Source organism: Petaurus breviceps, unplaced genomic scaffold (genome assembly GCF_028583685.1).
Source record: "Petaurus breviceps papuanus isolate PSGF00001 unplaced genomic scaffold, PetGlider_PUasm1.0 90847, whole genome shotgun sequence".
Taxonomy (NCBI): Eukaryota; Metazoa; Chordata; class Mammalia; order Diprotodontia; family Petauridae; genus Petaurus; species Petaurus breviceps.
Window position 1 is genome coordinate 14,760,469 of NW_027187360.1, and position 19,181 is coordinate 14,779,649.

General features: G+C 43.5%; 1 protein-coding gene across 1 annotated transcript in view; it reads right to left on the reverse strand.

Annotated features, from left to right (window-relative positions):
- Window positions 1-2,337: 2,337 nt before the first annotated feature.
- LOC138149349 (piezo-type mechanosensitive ion channel component 2-like) overlaps window positions 2,338-19,181 on the reverse strand; it is a 97,092-nt gene continuing 80,248 nt past the window's right edge. Inside the window, exons 43-47 of the mRNA XM_069072314.1 lie at window positions 18,070-18,239; window positions 13,655-13,829; window positions 12,213-12,282; window positions 4,153-4,384; window positions 2,338-2,614 (exon numbers count right to left, since the gene is read on the reverse strand). Coding sequence (XP_068928415.1) covers window positions 2,338-2,614; window positions 4,153-4,384; window positions 12,213-12,282; window positions 13,655-13,829; window positions 18,070-18,239 — 924 coding nt within the window. The remainder of the gene's footprint in view (window positions 2,615-4,152; window positions 4,385-12,212; window positions 12,283-13,654; window positions 13,830-18,069; window positions 18,240-19,181) is intronic.

The window sequence follows — 19,181 nt, forward strand, 5'->3', positions numbered from 1 at the left end:
AGCTCTGGCAGGTCCTACCAAAATGGAAAAGCTTAGTACGTGGGCATGGTGAATGGAGGGTCTGCAATCCAAAGACCAGTCTTAATAAGGTTCCCCACCAGGGATATACTTTTTGTCAAAAGTAATCCTACTAACCAAACCATTTACTAAATAGGGATGGGTTATAACCTCTCCCTGAATGGAGAACTCACATGAATGAAGTTACATATAATGGAAGCATTAAGAATCCCAGAAGAATTAGGTCCTCTTGGAAAATGAAACTCTGAAAATAACCATTGACCACATAGAGTAGGTTCTCAGAACTGATCTGTATCTTCTGCCAGCTCCCTCTTTCCTTTCTGAGAATTATGGAATGTCAGCCTTAGAGAGAGTGACGAGCCCCTCACCTGCATTTTATAGCTCAGGGCACAGGCCTGGGGCTGGTGATGCAGGGCACAGAGGAGTGGCTTACAGCCTTTCTGCTACCTTGTGGCAAAGCCAGCACTGAAAATGAAGTCTCGGTTCCTGTGACGGTGCTTTCTTTGATTTTTCCTTATTGTTCTGAGTGTGGAAAACACAAACATGAAGGTTCAGAGCTAGTCTGTTTAGCTTAATTTCTCAACACAAACTCCAATTACCTATTCAGAGGGGGTCGGTTGAGCAGATTACATGGTGTATGTTGGTGGTAAAGTACTGGAGGACATAATTTGATCATTTTGAGTTCTTACAGCTGTCCTCCCTTGGAGACTCAGTAGTTATGATTACAGGCATAAAAGAAAACCACTGGGTTAGCTACCAGTATGAAGGTCGTTCAGATCTGCCGTTTGAGGCTTCTTACCATGCCGCAGGTCTGCCTGGTCTTTGAGAGGCAGCATGGCATAAGAGGGAGGTTCCTGAGCTTGTATCCAGAAGGATCTGGGTTTGAATCATGCCTAGACACTACCTGTGTGAGCCTGGACATCAGGAGAGCATGTGGTACACTGAAAGAGCTTTTGGATTTGGAGTCAGAAATGGGTTCCAGTCCCATTTCTGCCACTCATTCGTCATAACTCAAGTCATTTAACTTCTCCAGGCCTTGATTTCTTCGTCAGAAAAATAAAGCACTACATGGCTTCTCAGAGCTCTTCTGGCCCTGATTTTGTAAGCCTATAATACTCTGAGCCTTAGTTTGCTTATCTGTCAGAAGGGGATAATAGCACCTACTACACAGATTTTTTGTGAGGGTCAAATGAAAGGTAGATAGATAAATAGAGACATTATCTATCTATCTATCTAGCACTTTGCATACCTTAAAGCCCCACGTAAATGTGAGTTATTAATTATCTTGCCCTTTGGGTAGAAAAAGCCTCAGCCTGATGTGGGCTTAGATGACACAGTCTCTGATTTCATGTGGAGTTCCCTCTGCTTCTGGAAGCCATGGTCAGACTTGTAGCTAATCATGGAGCCATCTGAGGAAGGTTAGTAAAGGAGAGCTCAGTTTGGATATGGGGAGGCTGACCATGTTGTAAGCATCCCATAGGAATAGCCTTTCTCTTCAGGGAGCTGAGACAGACGTAGAATTGTACCAATAGCTCTCCTGCTAGATGCTGATAAAGCCTGACTCTGACCTGACTCACTGAGGGAGGGAAGAAGAGAAGCCAGGCTTTGCTTTACAGCCTGAGATTTGAACAGTGGGCCTCTTATGTGTACTTTGCAGACAAGCAGTATGGTTATTACACAGAGTTCAGAATTGTATGTCCCTTCTGAAATTCTTGGTGTTTCTCTTTTCTGAGAGAGAAAAGTGACTCTTCCTTTGTTCATCAACATAATTTATTGAACAACTGGTTGCTCAGTTGTACTATCATGTAATTTAAATAAAAGTTCCTGCCCCTCATAGAGCTTACAGTCTAGTTGAGCTAGAAATAACAGTACAAGAGATTTCAAGACTACCTGATCAGCTGCCAGGCCAAAGAGTGGGGCCCTGCAAGTCTGTGCTCCAAGAGAGGAGTGATTGCTGCCAGCCATTTAGGCCGTGTGGTCTGTCGGACTCTCCAAAGCCATCCACCGGCAGGGGCAACAATAGCTAGACTTCCCTCTGTTAGCAAAAAACATTTCAAGACAAATATTCCTACATGTCACCTTTACCTGCTGCCCCTGTTGGTAATAGTTACAATAGCAGAGAAGTGCTTTCTTTGCTTCAGCTTTGGTCAGGGCTGCCTCCCAGCAGGATGGCAGGGCCACAGTGCCAGGCAGACTGCAGGGTGACCAGCTGTGAGGGGTTTGTTCTTTGTGCACTGAGAGCTAGGCTTTAGCAAGGAATGCAGGTGGGTGTGGGGGAGGGCATCCACATGGAGTCTTAGATGATTGCCAGGACCCAGATCACTGATCCACCAGCTGCTGGGGAGGGGGCTGGGCCTCTCGAGTCCACTTGATCATGGTCTCTGGGGAGCGATACAAAAAGATGAGCTTGGAGAAGAGCTGCTCCTCCAGCTCAAGGTCTCCCATTTCCCTGACCAGGAAGATGTCTGTGCAAAGCTTGAGGATGCGGTCCACGTTGGGGAGCTCCTCATACATGATGGATCGGGAGATGCCATTGAAGTGTTCCCGGATAAACTTAGCAATAACCATGACAACAGAAACATACAGCCCAACAATACTGCAAGGGAGACAGGGAGAAAGCGAAAAAGGCCTTTACTATGTGACTGGGGACAACCTAGCTCTTGCTACAATTATTTTCTTTCAGGTATATGAGGACTCCTGTTTACCAGGATCCCAGTCCATCTATAACTCAGTTTTAAAGGACTTGTCCACAAGTTTCAGAAGCAGGCTATGAACTGAGGTCTCTCCTGACTCCAACACTACCACACAAAGCTACTTCTTGAAATTCGGGGGCGGGGCAGGGGGGGAGGGAGGCAGAGCTGCTGAAAAATAATGAATTGGGCCCAAAATTGGATAGAAAAGGGAATGTATTGATTACATTTGGAAAACTGCAGTGCTTCCCAAGCTACCCTGGTGCAACCAAACTTGTTTTGTTTTGTTTTTTTGAGGGCAATTGGGGTTAAGTGACTTGCCCAAGGTCACGGCTACTTTTTTGTGTTAAGTGTCTGAGACCAGACTTGAACTTTGGTCCTCCTGACTCCAGGGCCGGTGCTCTATTCACTGTGCCACCCAGCCGCCCCAATAAAACTAAGCTCACAATTGTTCTGGTGAAGTTGGATGGTTGTGAATCTAGGCACACCTCAATTTCTGAAGAATCAAAATGCAAGCAATGCAGTTATTTCTAAAGACAAACAAACAAAAAATCCTTATACTTGCCACTGAAGCTAAGTAGGAGTTGAAATTTTATAATCACTTGGTATTGATCATTGATACCAACTGATACCAATTTGCATTTTTTACACGTCCTTCTGAAAAGCCCACCTCCCTTCTCATTTTTGCTCATGAAGTCCTGGGAAGACAGGGAAGGACTTCTTATTTTATGGGTGGTATACTGAGAGCCCTGAGAAAGTGCAATAAATTTGCCCAGTCAAATAGCAGGTGAGTAGAAAAACCAGGTTTGGAGGTCAGGGTTCTTTCCACCAAATGACGATAAATGCTTGGATGTCAGCCTTCTGCTCATCTTCATTTTATGTTTGTGTTCATTGTCTAGTGCTCACTAGGCTCTCAATGTTTGTAGATACAATTTAGGAGATACTTTTTTTATTTCCTGTTCAGACCTGAGAATTCTTTGGAGTAGGAAAATTTCTTAGTGAAGAATCTCTCAATGCAGTTATGTAGGAGAGGGCTAAAGTGACCTTCCCAGGGTCACTCAGCCAGTATGTGTGAGAGGAAGGTCTTACCATCAGTAAACATTTTTGACAGTGCCCTTATGGAGTGTGCTTATACATGTAATATAGAGGCTCTTCATAAAACTCCATACACTTAAACTTTGATAACTTGAAGTTCTAAGGATCAGAGACTTGAGTTCTCTTGATTTTTCCTTTATGGGATCAGAAAAGTCAGTGTCTTTCTCTCTGAGGCTTCCCCCCCATCTATAAAATGGATGAAACCAGACTCAAGGGCCCTTCCAGCTGTGACACTGGTTTTTTGTTTGTTCTGCCTTCAGAACTACAACCTGCCTTATAAGCATGGCTGAGCCCTTTGTCATCCTGAGGACAAGCAGGGAAGCTCCCCCAGAAGTTAGTGATTTCTTACCCATATCCTGCAAGGAAGCCCAGGCTCTGGGGGCTGACTTTGTCATTGTAGATAATGATCTCGAGGTCCTGACTGCAGCCTTGGTTCTTTGCACAGCTGGGTCTCCACTCTTGGATAACCCACCACTCAGTGGTCCCAGAGCCTGAGGATGAGGCATTGGCCTGCTGCAGCCGGATGGTGATGTTTCGGTAGAAAGCCAGCCTGTCAATATCCTGGGGTTTTTCAGAATGAACTGAAAGAAAAGAGCGATCCACTAAAGATTTACTCCAAGGCAGACTAACCTCTCCTCACTGAGTACGAGTCAATCCTTCAGGGACAATGCCTCCATTCTCATCCAAGCCTGAAGAAAATCCTGAGACTACACCTTTGTATCATGCACAGATTTTCTGTGGTATTTCCTTATCACTTTCCTCCCCATATTCCTCCTTAGAGGCAGCCATGATGAAAGAGCTAGAGAGCTGGTCTTAGAGCTAGGAAAATCCAGGTTCAAATCTCTCCTCTGACTCACTGGCTGTATGACCCTGGGCAAGTCACTTAGTACAAGTACTGTATTCTAGACAGCTCTCCAAGCCTACAGATTGCAGAGAAGGTGGCAACATGTTTTGGTAGAGGGAATTTCCTCATCTGGGAGTTCCCTATGTCAGTGGAATCATCAGTTCAGTCCTTATACCCTATCTTAATCTCACACAATTTACAGATAAAGAGACTGGGGCATGGAGAGATTGTTATTAACAACTCACATTTCTATAGTATTTGAACTATATAATTTTCCTTGTAAAAGCCTCATAAGGTAGGTGGTATAAGTGTGATTCAGTCTGACAAGGAAATGGAGGCACACAGGTGAAGTAACTTGCCCATGACAGTAAGTGTCAGAGCTAGGCTGCAAACACAAGTGTCCTGACCAGAATTTCTACACTGTTTGGATCATACCCAAAGGCTACCAGAAATGATGACGACTAGGAATAAAGTCTCCTAAATTCCACACTAGTATTCCTCCTGTCCTCGGCAAATTACTTCTCTTCCAGTCTATTTTCTCATCTGTAAAATAGTCCACTGACATTACATCACAGCAGGTACTCAATTTGAATGAAATGCTGATTTGGTTTAAAATATACTTTTGATGGTGTCAGCCATTCAAGAATAATATTGCCACTTTATTGACATATTGAACAAAAGTTTATTATATATCCACTATGTGCAAGGCATTGTGTAAGCCTTGTAGTTTAAAATTATTCTAGTTAAAACCGACTCAGTAAGTGGTTTTGGTTGGGTGGGAACTACTTTGCTTCACTTTATGATTCACTAAAACAAATGCAGTATGTGGGTAGCTATGGAGTGGTGGAAAAGGGACTTTGAGGCCGTAGTCCACCTCTCTGAGCCTTAGTTTTCTGTAGTGAGGCCAGTTTAGTGGGTAGTATTGTGTAAAACCTGAGTCAGAAATTTGTACTACCTACCTCGATCAATAAAGCACGTATTAAAAAACCTAATATGTGTTGGGCTAGGTGCTGTGGGTACAAAGACAAAAAAGGAGACAGTCCCTGCCCTCAGAGAGCTTTCTGTAAGGAAGGCACTTTGTAAATTATAAAGTTATAAAGAGGTAGAGAAATGTGAACCACCTTTCCTGTCCCTTTCCATGGTTGTTATCTTGTCCTGCATGGTTTGGGTTCACAGTTCAGGCTGATTCAGGTCCTTGTCTCTCAGGGCTGTGGTGAGAACTAAATGAGGGACCAAATGGGAAGGCACCTGGAACATGTCACATTTCTCTAAGAAGCCTGTTAGGGATTACAAAGTGCTCTGAAAAGGTATACAGCAAACAAAATTAATGCCACTGGGTGAGAAACAGTGTGACATAATAGAGAGCTGGACTTGGAGTCAGGAAAACCTGGGATTCAAACTTGGCTCAAGCTCTTATTAGTTGTTTGACCCTGGGCAAATCACTTAACTAAGCCTCAGTTTCTTCATCAGTATAATGCATTGGGCTGAGCTTGGTCTCTAAGATCTTTTTCAGCTTTGAGTCTATGATTCTATGATAAGGGAGGCAGTGATCTGGAAAAAAAATTTTCATGTTAGATATGTCCAATAAAGACAGGATACCCAAGATCCATAAACTAGCTAATAGAAGTATGAGATCAAAGGCACTCCCTAATAGAGAAATAGTCAAAAGATACAAAGAGTTCTCAAAAGAATTACAAATTACTATTAAATAATGCTCAAAATCATTAGCGAAAAATGCAAATCATTGTGAAATGTAGGTTAGTTGACAAGCATTAAGCACCTAATGTGCCAGGAGCTGTGCTAAACACTGGGGATACAAACAAAGGTACTTCACCCCCTCTCCAAAAAAAAACGCCCAACACTCCCTGCTTTCAAAAAGCTCACTGTCTAGTGAAAGAGAGCACACGCACACACACACACACACACACACACACACAACTATGTGCAAATAAGAAAAAGGATAAATTGTAGATAATCTCAAAGAGAAGGCACTAAGATTAATGAGGACAGAGAAAGGCTTCTTGGAGAAGGTAGAACTTTAGCTGACACGAAGGAAACCAGAAGGCAAAGATGAGAATACAGAATGCCAGGAATGGGGCTCAGCCAGCCAAGATGCTATGTCAAGAGGTGGAACGTCATGTGCAAAGAACATCACTGGATCTCAGAGTATGTAGAGAGGAGTAAGGTCTAAAAGGAGCCAAGTTATAAAAGGCTTTAACAGCCAAACACAGGGCTTTATATTTGATCCTGTTGATATCTGTGAGCCACTAGAGTTTATCCAATAGGGGGTGACATGTTCAGACCTGCACTTTAGGAAGATCAATTTGACAGTTAAGTGGAGAATAGACTGGAGTGGGGGGAGGCATGAAGCAGAAATCAATGAATAGGTATTTCGCTTGTCTGGGTGTGAGATGATGAAGACTTCCAACGGGGTCGTAACCGCTGTCAGAGGAGAAAAGAAGGCATAGATGATAGATATTAAAAGGTAGAACACAGGACTTAGTAATGATTGGATGGGGTGGGGTGGGGCAGGACAGATGTAAGAATGAAGAGTTGAGGATGTTGTTGAGAGCCTGGGTGACTGAGAGGATGATGGTACACTTAACCAATGACAAGGAAGTTAGGAAGAGGGTAGGGTTTGAGAGGAAAGATAATGAGTTCAGCTTTGGATATGTGGAGGTTAGAATACCTGCCATTTATTTTGAGATGTCCAATTGGCAGCTGGAGATTCAAGACTAGTAGTTGAGAGAGATCTGAGAACGACCTGCATAGAGGTAATTTAATCCATAGGAGGTGAGGTCACCAAGTGAAATAATATAGAGGAAGAAGGGAAGGGAGCCCAGAGCAGAACCTCGAGGAACACTCATAACCTAGCTGAAATTACATCAGAGGAGCCTGAAGAAGCCTAAGGAGAAGAGAGTGATCAACAGCATCAAAGACTGCAAAGAATGAGGGAAGAACAAGTCACTTGATTTTCAATTAAGAGATTATTGGTAATTTTGGAGAGAACAGTTTCAGTGAATGAAGGCAGATTGCAGAGAGTAAGGAAGAGGAAATTAAATTGGAGTCACCTGTTGTAGACAGTTTTTTCAAGTTTAGCCATGAAGGGGAGGAGAGATATAAAAACAAACTATATCAATTAAAAATTATTTTTAAAGAGGAAAAGTGGGGCAGCTAGGTGGCACAGTGCATAGAGTACTGACCCTGGAATCAGGAGGACCTGAGTTCAAATCTGACCTCAGACACTTACTAGCCGTGTGACCCTGGGCAAGTCACTTAATCCCAATTGTCTCCCCTTCCCTCCCCCGCCCCCCCACACACACACAAAAAAGGAAAGTTCTAAGATAGGAGTGGTGGTGTTTCCCAAAAAACAAAAAATGAGAAGAGGAAAGAAGGAATTATAGATAAGGACAGCTTTGAAAATTGTATATTGAATGTAAATTTACTTGAAAAGCAAGCTGAGGGGCAGCCAGGTGCCTCAGTGAGTAAGAGCACCGGCTCCGGTGTCGGGATGACCTGGGGATCAAATCCGGGCTCAGATACTCAGCACCACACCCAGAAATAACTGGCCGTGTAACCTTGAGCAAGTTACTTAACCCCAATTGCTTAGGGGCGGCCAGGTGGCTCAGCGAGTAAGAGCACCGGCTCCGGTGTCGGGATGACCTGGATCAAATCCGGGCTCGGACACTCAGCACCACACCCAGAAATAACTGGCCGTGTAACCTTGAGCAAGTTACTTAACCCTGATTGCTTAGGGGCGGCCAGGTGGCTCAGCGAGTAAGAGCACTGGCTCCGGTGTCGGGATGACCTGGATCAAATCCGGGCTCAGATACTCAGCACCACACCCAGAAATAACTGGCCATGTAACCTTGAGCAAGTTACTTAACCTCGATTGCTTAGGGGCGGCCAGGTGGCTCAGCGAGTAAGAGCACCGGCTCCGGTGTCGGGATGACCTGGATCAAATCCGGGCTCAGATACTCAGCACCACACCCAGAAATAATAACTGGCTGTGTAACCTTGAGCAAGTTACTTAACCCCGATTGCTTAAAAAAAAAAAAAGCAAGCTGAGCACAACAGGGATTCACAGTTTTTCATATAGTCCTGTTCTGAATTCTGAATGGAAATACTCAGTTGTTTGGTTCAAAAATTTTTTTTCAAGGGAAAAAAAATCAAAAAGAATTCAAGGCAGCATGCAGAAGTAGGACATTGTTCTGGTTTTGGTTTGTAACTATTGTTAGTCCTCTCTGCTGCCTCCCAGGGCAGCATCAGCAATGTGAGTAAGGCCACATTGATTTAGGTTTGGAAAGGATCTTAGAAGTCATTTCATTCTGGACACTTGTTTTCTGAGGGAACAAACAGAGCCCTATGGTGGTAATGTGACTTAGCGAAGATGATGTGAAAAGTGAAAGAGTCAGGATTCATCCCTGCTCTTTAAATCCAAATCTCATGTTCTTTTTATTACCCTTCATGAAAATCTCACAGAATTAGCAGTACAATTCCCTGACCTCCCCACACCTCTTCCACCCATTCTATTCTCTGCCTTCAAGATTGCAGTTGTATTATATGCCAAAGCAAATTATTCCTTCCAGTTTAAGCAATGTGGTTTTTTTCCTCAGCTGGGAGGAATCACAAACAAGCCAGGTTACGTTAAGGTCTCAACTGGTTCAAAAGCAGATTAAAAGGTCCATAGGAAAAGAGGCCCACTTAGTGTTAGTAAGAACAACAAGTTTGGGGCCATATATGAGACTTGGCCATTGGACTGAATGCCTTACCAACTTCCAACCGGTGCGCAATTTTAGCTTCTGTTCCAGCTGTGGTTCTCAGAGCTTTGGGAATCAAATCAGGAAGAGTTCTTCAATGGGAGAGAAGGGAAAAAAAAATTCTTAACTCATTATTTTGTTTTACTTTTTATATTGAGCACAACATAACATATGCTGGTAAACTGATGGTAATGCTATTGGCTACTTAAAGAAATGAAATTATTTCTTACATCATCTTCTTGTATCTCAATCCTCACTTCCCCTCCCCCTCATACTTTTAAACATCAATTTAAGAGCAACCAGGGATTTTTTAATTTAGAAAGTAAAAGTTTAGTGACTGAATTCATTCTGTTCAATGTAGTGAGATGGAAGGCTTCTGGAATTCAGTTGTCTGGATTTTGATGTACTAGGAAGACCAGAAGCCACCTGGGTCAATCCTGAAACCTGCCTGAGGTACCTGTCTTATGCAGGAAGCTTTAAATGTCCAACAGATAAAATGAAAACACTGGAGTTTGTTGAATAGAGGAGAATGAAATCATCAGATTTTCCCTCTAGGAAACTCACTTTGGCAGCTGGATAGAAGATAGCCTGGAGAAGGGAGAGAGTTGAGGTCAGGAAACCAATTAGAAGGCGATTGCAACAGTCTAGATGAAAGGTGATGGAGGTCAGAAATAGGGTGGTGGTTGTGTGCATGGAGGGAAGGAATGCAGATGAGATACTGTGGAGGTAGAAATCAAAAGATTTGGTAATGGGCTGGATTTGTGGGATGAGTGAGAGTGAGGAACTGAGGATAGACCAAGGTTATAGACTAGGGTGACTGGGAGGATAGTCATGTTCACAACAGTGATAGGGAGGTTTGGAAGAGGGAAGGATATTGGGGGAAAGATAATTCTGTTTTGTATCATTTTGAGTTTGGGGTGCCTATGTGACATCCAGTTTGAGATGTCCAAAAGGCAGGTGGTAATGTTAGACTAACTCAGGAGAGAGAGTGGTGTTGGATATGCAGATCTGGGAATCATCTGATTACTGAATCCATGAAGCCAATGAGATTTCCAAGTATGGAGTAAAAGAGAAGATCAGGGTAAAGTCTTAGGGAAGAGCCATAGGTCACAGTAAGGGTGACATCAATGAGGAGACTAAAAAGGAGCAGCCAAACAGATAGAGGAACCCGGAGGGAGAAGTATCATGAAACCCTAGAGAGGAGAGAGTATCCAGGGATGATCATTGGTGTCAAAGGCTTCGGAGAGGTCAAGAAGGATCAAGACTGAGAAAAGGCCATTAGATTTGGCAATAAAGAAATCATTAGTAACTTTAGAAAGGGCACTTTCAGTTGAATGTGTCTGAAGCTAGGTTTCAGAGGGTTTAGAAGAGAGTGGAGAAAGCAGAGGCACCTAGTATAGATACTCAAGGAGTTTAATTGAGGAGGAGAGGAGAGATACGGGATGATAACTAACAGGCACGGTCAGATCAAATGAAGGTTTATTTAAGATAGACATCTTTGTAGACAGCAGGGAAACCCCAATAGAAAGAGACTGAAGATAAGAGCATGAGTGGGGTCAATCTGCTGGAGAAGACAAGAGGAAATACCATAAGATGCAAGGCTCATATACAACAGTTGGCTTTGGCAAGGAAAAGGGCCATTTCTTGATCCAAGACTGGATTGAAGGAGGAGATTGTGGAGGAGGAGTTCTAAGTGATGAGAGATGTAGGGAGTGCAGGGGAGGGAGAGAAAGACTCTTGGGGAATGAGTTCCATTTTTCTTTTTCAAGGAAATATGGAGCAAGGTCCTCAGCAAAGAGGGTGAGGGGAAGGGCTACTATAGGAGGCTTGAGAAGAGATGAGGCTCAAAGAGCTGCTGTGCAGAGTAAGATAGCAAATTAATTAGGGATGAATAGAATATCATCTTGTTTACTGGGGATTCAGTTGAGATTGATGCCCTCTGCAACACTCCTAACATATCCTAGATTAAATAATTGTGCAGTTTGACCTACCTATTCAGCATGGTTTCATGATTTCTTTCAGCTCTTTCCCGTTCCAGGATGGGAATAGATACAAAATAGGTGGATGGTGGGAGTAATTATGGGTTGGGATTTGGCGAGGTGTGATTGGCAACAGAACAAGGTGATAAGAGATTTGAGAGTAGATGATATTATAAAATTGGGTTGGTTGACATAGGGGTTGAGATTGAAAATGAAGGAGAGCATAGCCAGTGTAAACATAATGACCTGGGAAGGAATTGAGGAGTGGAGGGAACGAAGGTCCCAGTGAACATGAAAAACAGAGTTAGGGTATAGGTAAATATAGAATGATACAAGATTGTGATCAGATAAAGGAATTCTAGGGTAAGTGAATATGAAAGAAAACACAAACCCATGGGTGATGGCGAGATCAAGGGAATTACCAGCTGAGGTGAAGTCAAGAAGCAGGTCATAGGGGGCGGAGCGAAGATGGCGGAGTAGAAGCATGACCTTCCCGCGGCTCCGGCTTTCCCCCTCCCCAATCCATGTAAAAAGGGGACTCTAAACAAACTTTGGAGCTGCAGAACCCACAAAATGACACAGAGAAACTAACCTCCCTCTGAGGACAGCCCGGCAGGCCGGCAGGAATCGGCCAGCGCAGCGCTCTGGGAGGCGAGCCCAGCCCCATGCTGAGTCTTTAGCCCCAGGGCAGGCCTGACCAGCCGCCAGCCAGAGGGACTCCAGATCAGCAGCAGCTGTGGCTGTTTCCAGATTTATCAATACAGAGATGCGAAGGACAAGGTGAGAGGCCAGTGCAACCCAGGAAGTGGGAGTGCGTGGCTTTTACCCCGGAGCGAGAAACCGCTGATCCGCCAGTACAGCCTGCCACCGCCACGAGGCGGCTTCAAGCTCCTGGCCTGCAGAGTGTAGGGGGACCAAGCACCAGTCTGAGGGGGAATTGCTCTTGCTTTAACCTGCTTGGATCTGGATTGCAGTCTAGGGTGGAGGTCCTGGGGTGTGTTTCCAGCTTGCCAGAGCGTGTGGAGACCTCAGAGAGGGCACCCATCTAATACCTCCGGCAGCTGAGAAAACCCCAGCATTTGGGACGAAAACTCCCCTGTCTGGTGGCAGAGTCCTGCTGTGGCAAAAGGCCCAAAAGTCAAATCATTGAGTGGCAAAATGAGCAGGCAAAGGAAACAAAGCAGACAGAAGATTCCAACATTACACTCCTATTTTGGAGATAAGAAGGAGCAAGGCATGGAACAGGAGGAAAACAGTGAAGTCAGAACTCCTGCACCAAAAGCTTCAAAGGAAAATACAAGCTGGTTACAGGCCATAGAGGACCTTAAGAAGCAGATAAGAGAAGTGGAGGAAAAATTGGGAAGAGAAATGAGAACAATGCAAGAAAATTATGAAATGAGAGTCAACAGCCTGACTGAAGAAAATAATACCTTAAAAAACAGACTGACTCAAATGGCAAAGGAGGCTCAAAAAGGCAATGAGGAGAAGAATGCCTTAAAAAGTCGAATTTGCCAGATGGAAAAAGAATCTCAAAAGCTCACTGAGGAGAATCATTGCTTCAGAATTAGATTGGAGCAAATGGAAGCTAATGACTTTATGAGAAATCAAGATGCTGTTAAACAGATCCAAACAAATGAAAGAATAGAAGGCAATGTGAAATATCTCATGGGAAAAACCACTGACCTGGAAAATAGATCCAGGAGAGATAATTTAAAAATTATTGGACTGCCTGAGAGCCATGACCAAAGTAAGAGTCTGGAAAGCATCCTCCAGGAAGTTCTCAAAGAAAACTGCCCTGATGTTTTAGAACCAGAGGGCAAAATAGAGGTTGAAAGAATCCACCGATCACCTCCTGAAAAAGATCCCAAAAAGAAAACTCCTAGGAATATTATAGCCAGGTTCCAGAATTCCCAGATTAAGGAGAGAATATTACAAGCAGCCAGCAAGAAACAATTTGAATATTGTGGAAACACAATCAGGATAACCCAGGATCTGGCAGCTTCTACACTGAGGGATCGAAGGGCCTGGAATGTGATATTCCGGAGGTCAAGGGAACTGGGATTAAAACCAAGAGTCACCTACCCAGCAAAACTGAGTATCATGTTTCAGGGGTAAATATGGTCATTCAGTGGAATACAGGACTTTCAAGCATTCTTGCTGAAAAAACCAGAGTTGAATAGAAAATTTGACATTCAGATACAAGAAGCAAGAGTAGCATGAGAAGGTAAACAGGGAAAAGAAATCATAAGGAACTTATCAAAGTTGAACTATTTTTTTCTTAGGCAATCGGGTTTGAGTGGCTTGTTCGGTGTTGCATGGCCAGTTGTTGTTTCTGGGTGTGGTGCTGAGTGTCTGGGCCCGGATTTGGTCTGGGTCGTCCTTGCACTGGAGCCGGTGCTCTTGCTCGCTGAGCCACCTGGCCAAAGTTGAACTATTAACATTCCTACATGGAAAAACAATAATTGTAAGCTATGAAACTTTTCTCAGTAGTTGAAGGGATTAGAAATATATATGTCTTTACATGAGGGTATGCAGGCATATGAATACATATGTGAATATGTGTATATACGTTTACAGGTATACATAGATAGAGGGCATGGGACCAATTTAACAGGAAGGGATGATACTTAAAAGGTGAAATTAAGAGGTGAGAGGAATATAATGAGAGGAGATGGGGAGAGACAGAGTGGGGTAAACTATCTCATACAGAAGAGGCAAGGGAAAATGGTTACAATGGAGGGGAAGAATAGGAAGGCAAAAGGGAATAGGTCAACCTTATTCCTATTGAATCTGGCTTGAGAAGGGAGATAAATACACACTAAATAGGGGATCTCACCCTCCAGGAGAATAGGGGGGGAAGGGGATGTGAGGGGGGATGATGGAAGGGAGGGCAGGCTGGGGGGGAGGGAAGTTGGAAGCACCCACTTTTGAAAAGGGACAGGATCAAAGTAGAGAATAGAACAAGTGTGAGGTGGGATAGGAGGGAGGGAAATATAGTCAGTCTTTTACAATACATCTACTATGTTATTGTTTTGCATTAGCCACACATGTACAACCTATACTGAACTGCTTGTCCCCCCAGTGGGGGTGGGTGGGGGGGGGGAAAGGGAATGAATCTGGAATTGAAAGTTTAAATCAAATATTCAAATATATATATATATGTGTGTGTGTGTGTATACTATTATTAATACCATCTTACATGTAATTAAGAAAAAAGATATACAGGCACTGAGGCATAGAGATCCACTGGAAAAGTTGAAACGGGTATGGGAGAAAATATGGAAGAGAGCAGATTGGAGGTGGGGATATCCTGTGGGACTGCTGTTTTGGGGGGATGGGTGGGGGAAAAACGGGGAGAAAATTTGTAACTCAAAATCTGGAGGAAACGAATGATGTAAATCAGCAGTTAATAAAGCATTTAAATAAAAAAAAAGAAGCAGGTCATAAAAATTGAGGAGACTGAGGAACTAGGAAGGTAGGGCATTTGTAAGATGAGAGCAGGATGTAGAGAGGAAAGTCTTTGAACCAGGCACTGAACTCATTAAGGAAGGAAGGGGAATGTCCTAGGAGTCAAGAGATAACAACGACTAGGTTATAGAATGAGTGACAAATTTGGATAGGAAAAGGAGAGTCTAGAAATGGCAATGGGGGAAAAAGAGTCCTCTGATTCTCCCACTGTGACCTGAAATAGGAGAAAAAGTCTAGCCAGGATTGAATTAGGGTGAAGGCATTATTAGAAGAGAGCCAGTTTTCAGTGAGTTCCAGAAAATGGAAGAAGAAAGGAAGAGGTTTAAGATGAAGAAAGTACAGAGCAGGTATTCCAGAGGGCACAGTGGAAGATTCCGGCAGATCCAGAGTGGGACACTGTGGGTTAGGGCTGAGTTTGTAAGAGAGCAGCCTGTTGGAGTAGAGGAACTTCAGCACCTGGGGGTTAAGCACACTGGGAGGGGGCAAGTATAAGAGGATGAAATATGCTCATCTTTGAGGGATGAGTATAAGCAAAGTACCAATGATTAGAGAGAAGGATGTTAAGAGAGGTTCATGATTAGATCATTTGAGGTCTTCTCACCTTGTAGCAGGTGGTAATGTGTTCTTGGAGGCCTCCTCACAGGTAAGATTCCTGAGAACTATTAGGGGAAGGTGAAGAGTTGTTCTTGAGCAATGGGGATGAATTTGACACAAACCACCCTCACCCTCACATGGGACCCTTGTGAAACATTTGCACTTTCCTTGCAACAACCCTATGAGATTAGTGGTGCTAGTATTATTATGATTATTTTATGAAGGATGGCTGCTGTTCTTTGGAAATGAAAGGGAAGAAAAATGGAAGAACAGAGGAAAATTGTTTTAGACAGTGGTAGAATAGAATATGCGAGAAGTTAGAGTCTTCAGGGGGTAGAGGAAGAGACCATAGGATCAGGAAGGCCCATGCCTTCTAGTCCCAAGGATGTATAGGAAAAGGAACTTCATTGAGTGTTTTAAAGGGAATAAGGACAAGAAGCAACATTGTTTTAAAGAGAAGTTGGCGCATCTACTAGAATCTCCAAGTCCCATGGTTATAACGGCCCACAGAGGTCAGCTTGATCAAACCATACCTAAATGAATGCCCTCTGCAACATTCCAAACAAGCAGTCATTCAGCCTCTTAAACTCGAATGCTTCTAGTCTTCAGGAACCCACAATTCACCTTGGGGCAACTCTAATTTCTAATATGGCCCAAACCTGAATCTCTGCTACTCTTCCCCATTGCTTGTAACCTTAAATCCTAGTAATAGTAGCTGCCCCATGGAGACCCAACTGTCCAGTTCCAGTTGGGTAATGCAGCTCCTTCCTTCCCTCTACTTCCTCTCCTTTCATCCATATGGGGAATCATATCTTTACCTGTGGGTACTCTGCCCAAAGGAATATAAATTTTGATCACTGAAACCTAGGAAGATATCTTGGGGTTTACAGGCTAAATTCCTTTTCTATGGACCACGCCTTAAACCCAAATGTCTCTGGCTCTCATTGATTAGCCAACAATGGGTCCCAGTCAAGGCCTCACTTGGTCATTGTTTAGATTCTGATGACTCAGAGTGAGTGTAAATAGTAATTGTTTCTGTTTTGGTCAAAAACCCTGAGCATCCTCCCCTCCTAGATTAATTTTATTTTATTTTTTTGACTAGGTAAAAGAGACCATTCTTTGCCTCATTTCTTACCTAGCCTTAATCACTGAATTACCTCAGACAAACTTAGCTTAAAAAGACCAAGGCCTCCCACTGCTTCAGGGTCATCTTTAGTCATCCTGATCTATATCTTGCCACTGGACCCAGATGACTCTAGAGGAGAAAGTGAGGCTGGTGATTTTGCACAGCCCTCCTTCACTTAAATCCAGTTCACTTGCAAGTCATGACATCTCCTTCTTGATGCCATGGTCCTCTTTGAGAATGAAGGACAAACAACAAATACTAAAGGGAAATCTGAATTTGATCATACTCTGTCTGTATCAGGAGACATGGGATTAGTGTCATTAAGGGGAAAGACGGTAGAAATTAAAAAAAAATAACTTTTGCTTTTCTGTAGCACCCACACATATTCTGTTATGCTCAGCAGAAAGCAGGCCACCGATTCAAGGAACTACAAAAAGAGTTTGGAAATACCTACATGGGCTCATTCCTGATGTGGGTAAGCATTTGGACAATTTGATCTCTCATTTCCTTATCTTTGTAACACACAGTGTACTTGCCGGATGCTTCAACATTCTTGACTATAGACACATTCCTGAAAGGGGAGGATGAAGTTCAGTGAGGAATGCTGAGCTAGGCCCAGCTAAAGTCCACAGAGTGGAAAGGGCTGCTTCCTGCCCTCCTCCCAAACTCTGACTCAAATTTTGCTTCCAGCCTCCTGGCCCCAGCTGCCACAACCAAGCAACGAAAGGGAAATGAAATCTTAATTGCTTCTAGCTTGAAAACATGAGTTGCTCTAGCCCAGGCACATCCTTGGGGACACCCCACCCAAACTGCCCCAGCACATATGAGTGGCCACAGAGAAGGGACTGTGCTGGAGGAAGCTTGTTTTCTTCTCCATTCTGTGCTCCTCTTGCCTCAGTCCCACTTAGATCATAGATAGGATTAGTGCTGGAACAGGCTTTATGGATCATCTTGTTTAAACCTGCCATCCTCCCTTACTTTACACATGGAGAAACTGAGGTGAGGGGAGTGGGGAAGGACCTGCCAAAGGTCTCATAAACAATAATTTACAGGGCTGGGATTTGAACTGAGGGCCTTTGACATCACCCCTAAAATCCTACCAGGATAGAAATAACTGCTTCTGAACAAATTAAATAGGCACATTGGTTAAAGGTGCTGCTTACGAGTAACTTTTGGAAATTAGGCCATGTGGTATAATGGGGCAAATCCCCCCCCCCACTGGATTTATAATCACAGGACCAGGTTCAAATCCCAGTTCTGCCACGATTGTGTAACTCTACCTACTTCTAGGAGAAAAGTGGCCTGAAAGCTTCCTGACACTGACTTCTAGGTCAGTGAGAAACTAAAGAATAAATCAAAACCATATTTTTAAGTATATTCCTCAGTGCAGAAACCCTACAAGAGATTGAAGTCCCCCGGTGAAGATCCTGAAATACCCACCTTCAGGGGTTCAGACATACAGAAAGTATCCTGGTTGGGATGGACCCCTAGTTACCTCTGAATGGTCCACATCAAGGTGACATAGAGAGCTGGGGCAGTAGAGAGCTCAGTGATCATGGCTGCCCGGTTGGCAGGGCTGATGTTCCAGAGTAGGCTGGCATGACTTTTGATCTTTGCCACAATGATGTCCTCAGCATGATAGTTTGATATGAACTGCATGGCAGCCTGAGGGATAGGAAGGGGAAGAAAGGGAAAGAAGAGCAGGGAGTGGGAACTATTTAATCTTAGGACATGAGCCCTAGACCATAAAGACCAACCAGGCCAAGACATTCCTCAACAGGGGTTTGTGAATTATTTTTTATTTTGATAACTATATTTCAATAAATTTGATTTCCTTTGTAATCCTATCTGTTTTACCTTGTGCATTTAAAGACATTATTCTGAGAAAGGCTCCAAAGACTTCACCAGATTGCCAGAGGGGCCCATAATGCAAAAAACAAAACAAAACAAAACCCAGTTAAGAACCCCTGCTCTAAATCAAGCCTCTCATTATACAGGGGTAGATAAGTGGCATGGTGGAGACTGTTGGACTTGGAGTCAGCAAGATCTAAATTTGAATCCCGTCTCAGACACTTAACTAGGTGACCTTGGGTAAGTCATTTAAACTCTCTCAGGTTTAAATTTCCAAATCTGTAAAATGGGAGATAATAATAACTCTTCCCTAACAAGGCTGCTGTGAGGATCAAATGAGATAATGAGGGAACACATGTAAATTACCTGGTATACCTTTAAGGTATATGTACATGTTAATGATTATGATGGTGATAATGATGATATAACTGAGTCCCAAAAAACAGAAGAAACTTTGCCCAAGGTCACCTATCAAGTTAATGGCAAAGATTATCATAGAATCCAAATCCCCTGGCTTTTAGCCCAGGGATCTTTCCATCATGCCACGTGAAGAATGACAGAAAAAAAATCAAAATGCATAAGTGCTCTCTTCTAATCTGAAAATACAAGGTTTCCTTAACCATCCTCATGGGCCCTCCAAAAGAATATGTAGAATCCTGAGGTATCTTCTTGGTGTTTGGCTAGGTGGATACCCTCCCACCACTGAGTGAGCTACGATACAGGAGAAAAAAGCAATGGAAGGAGAATCGAATCTTC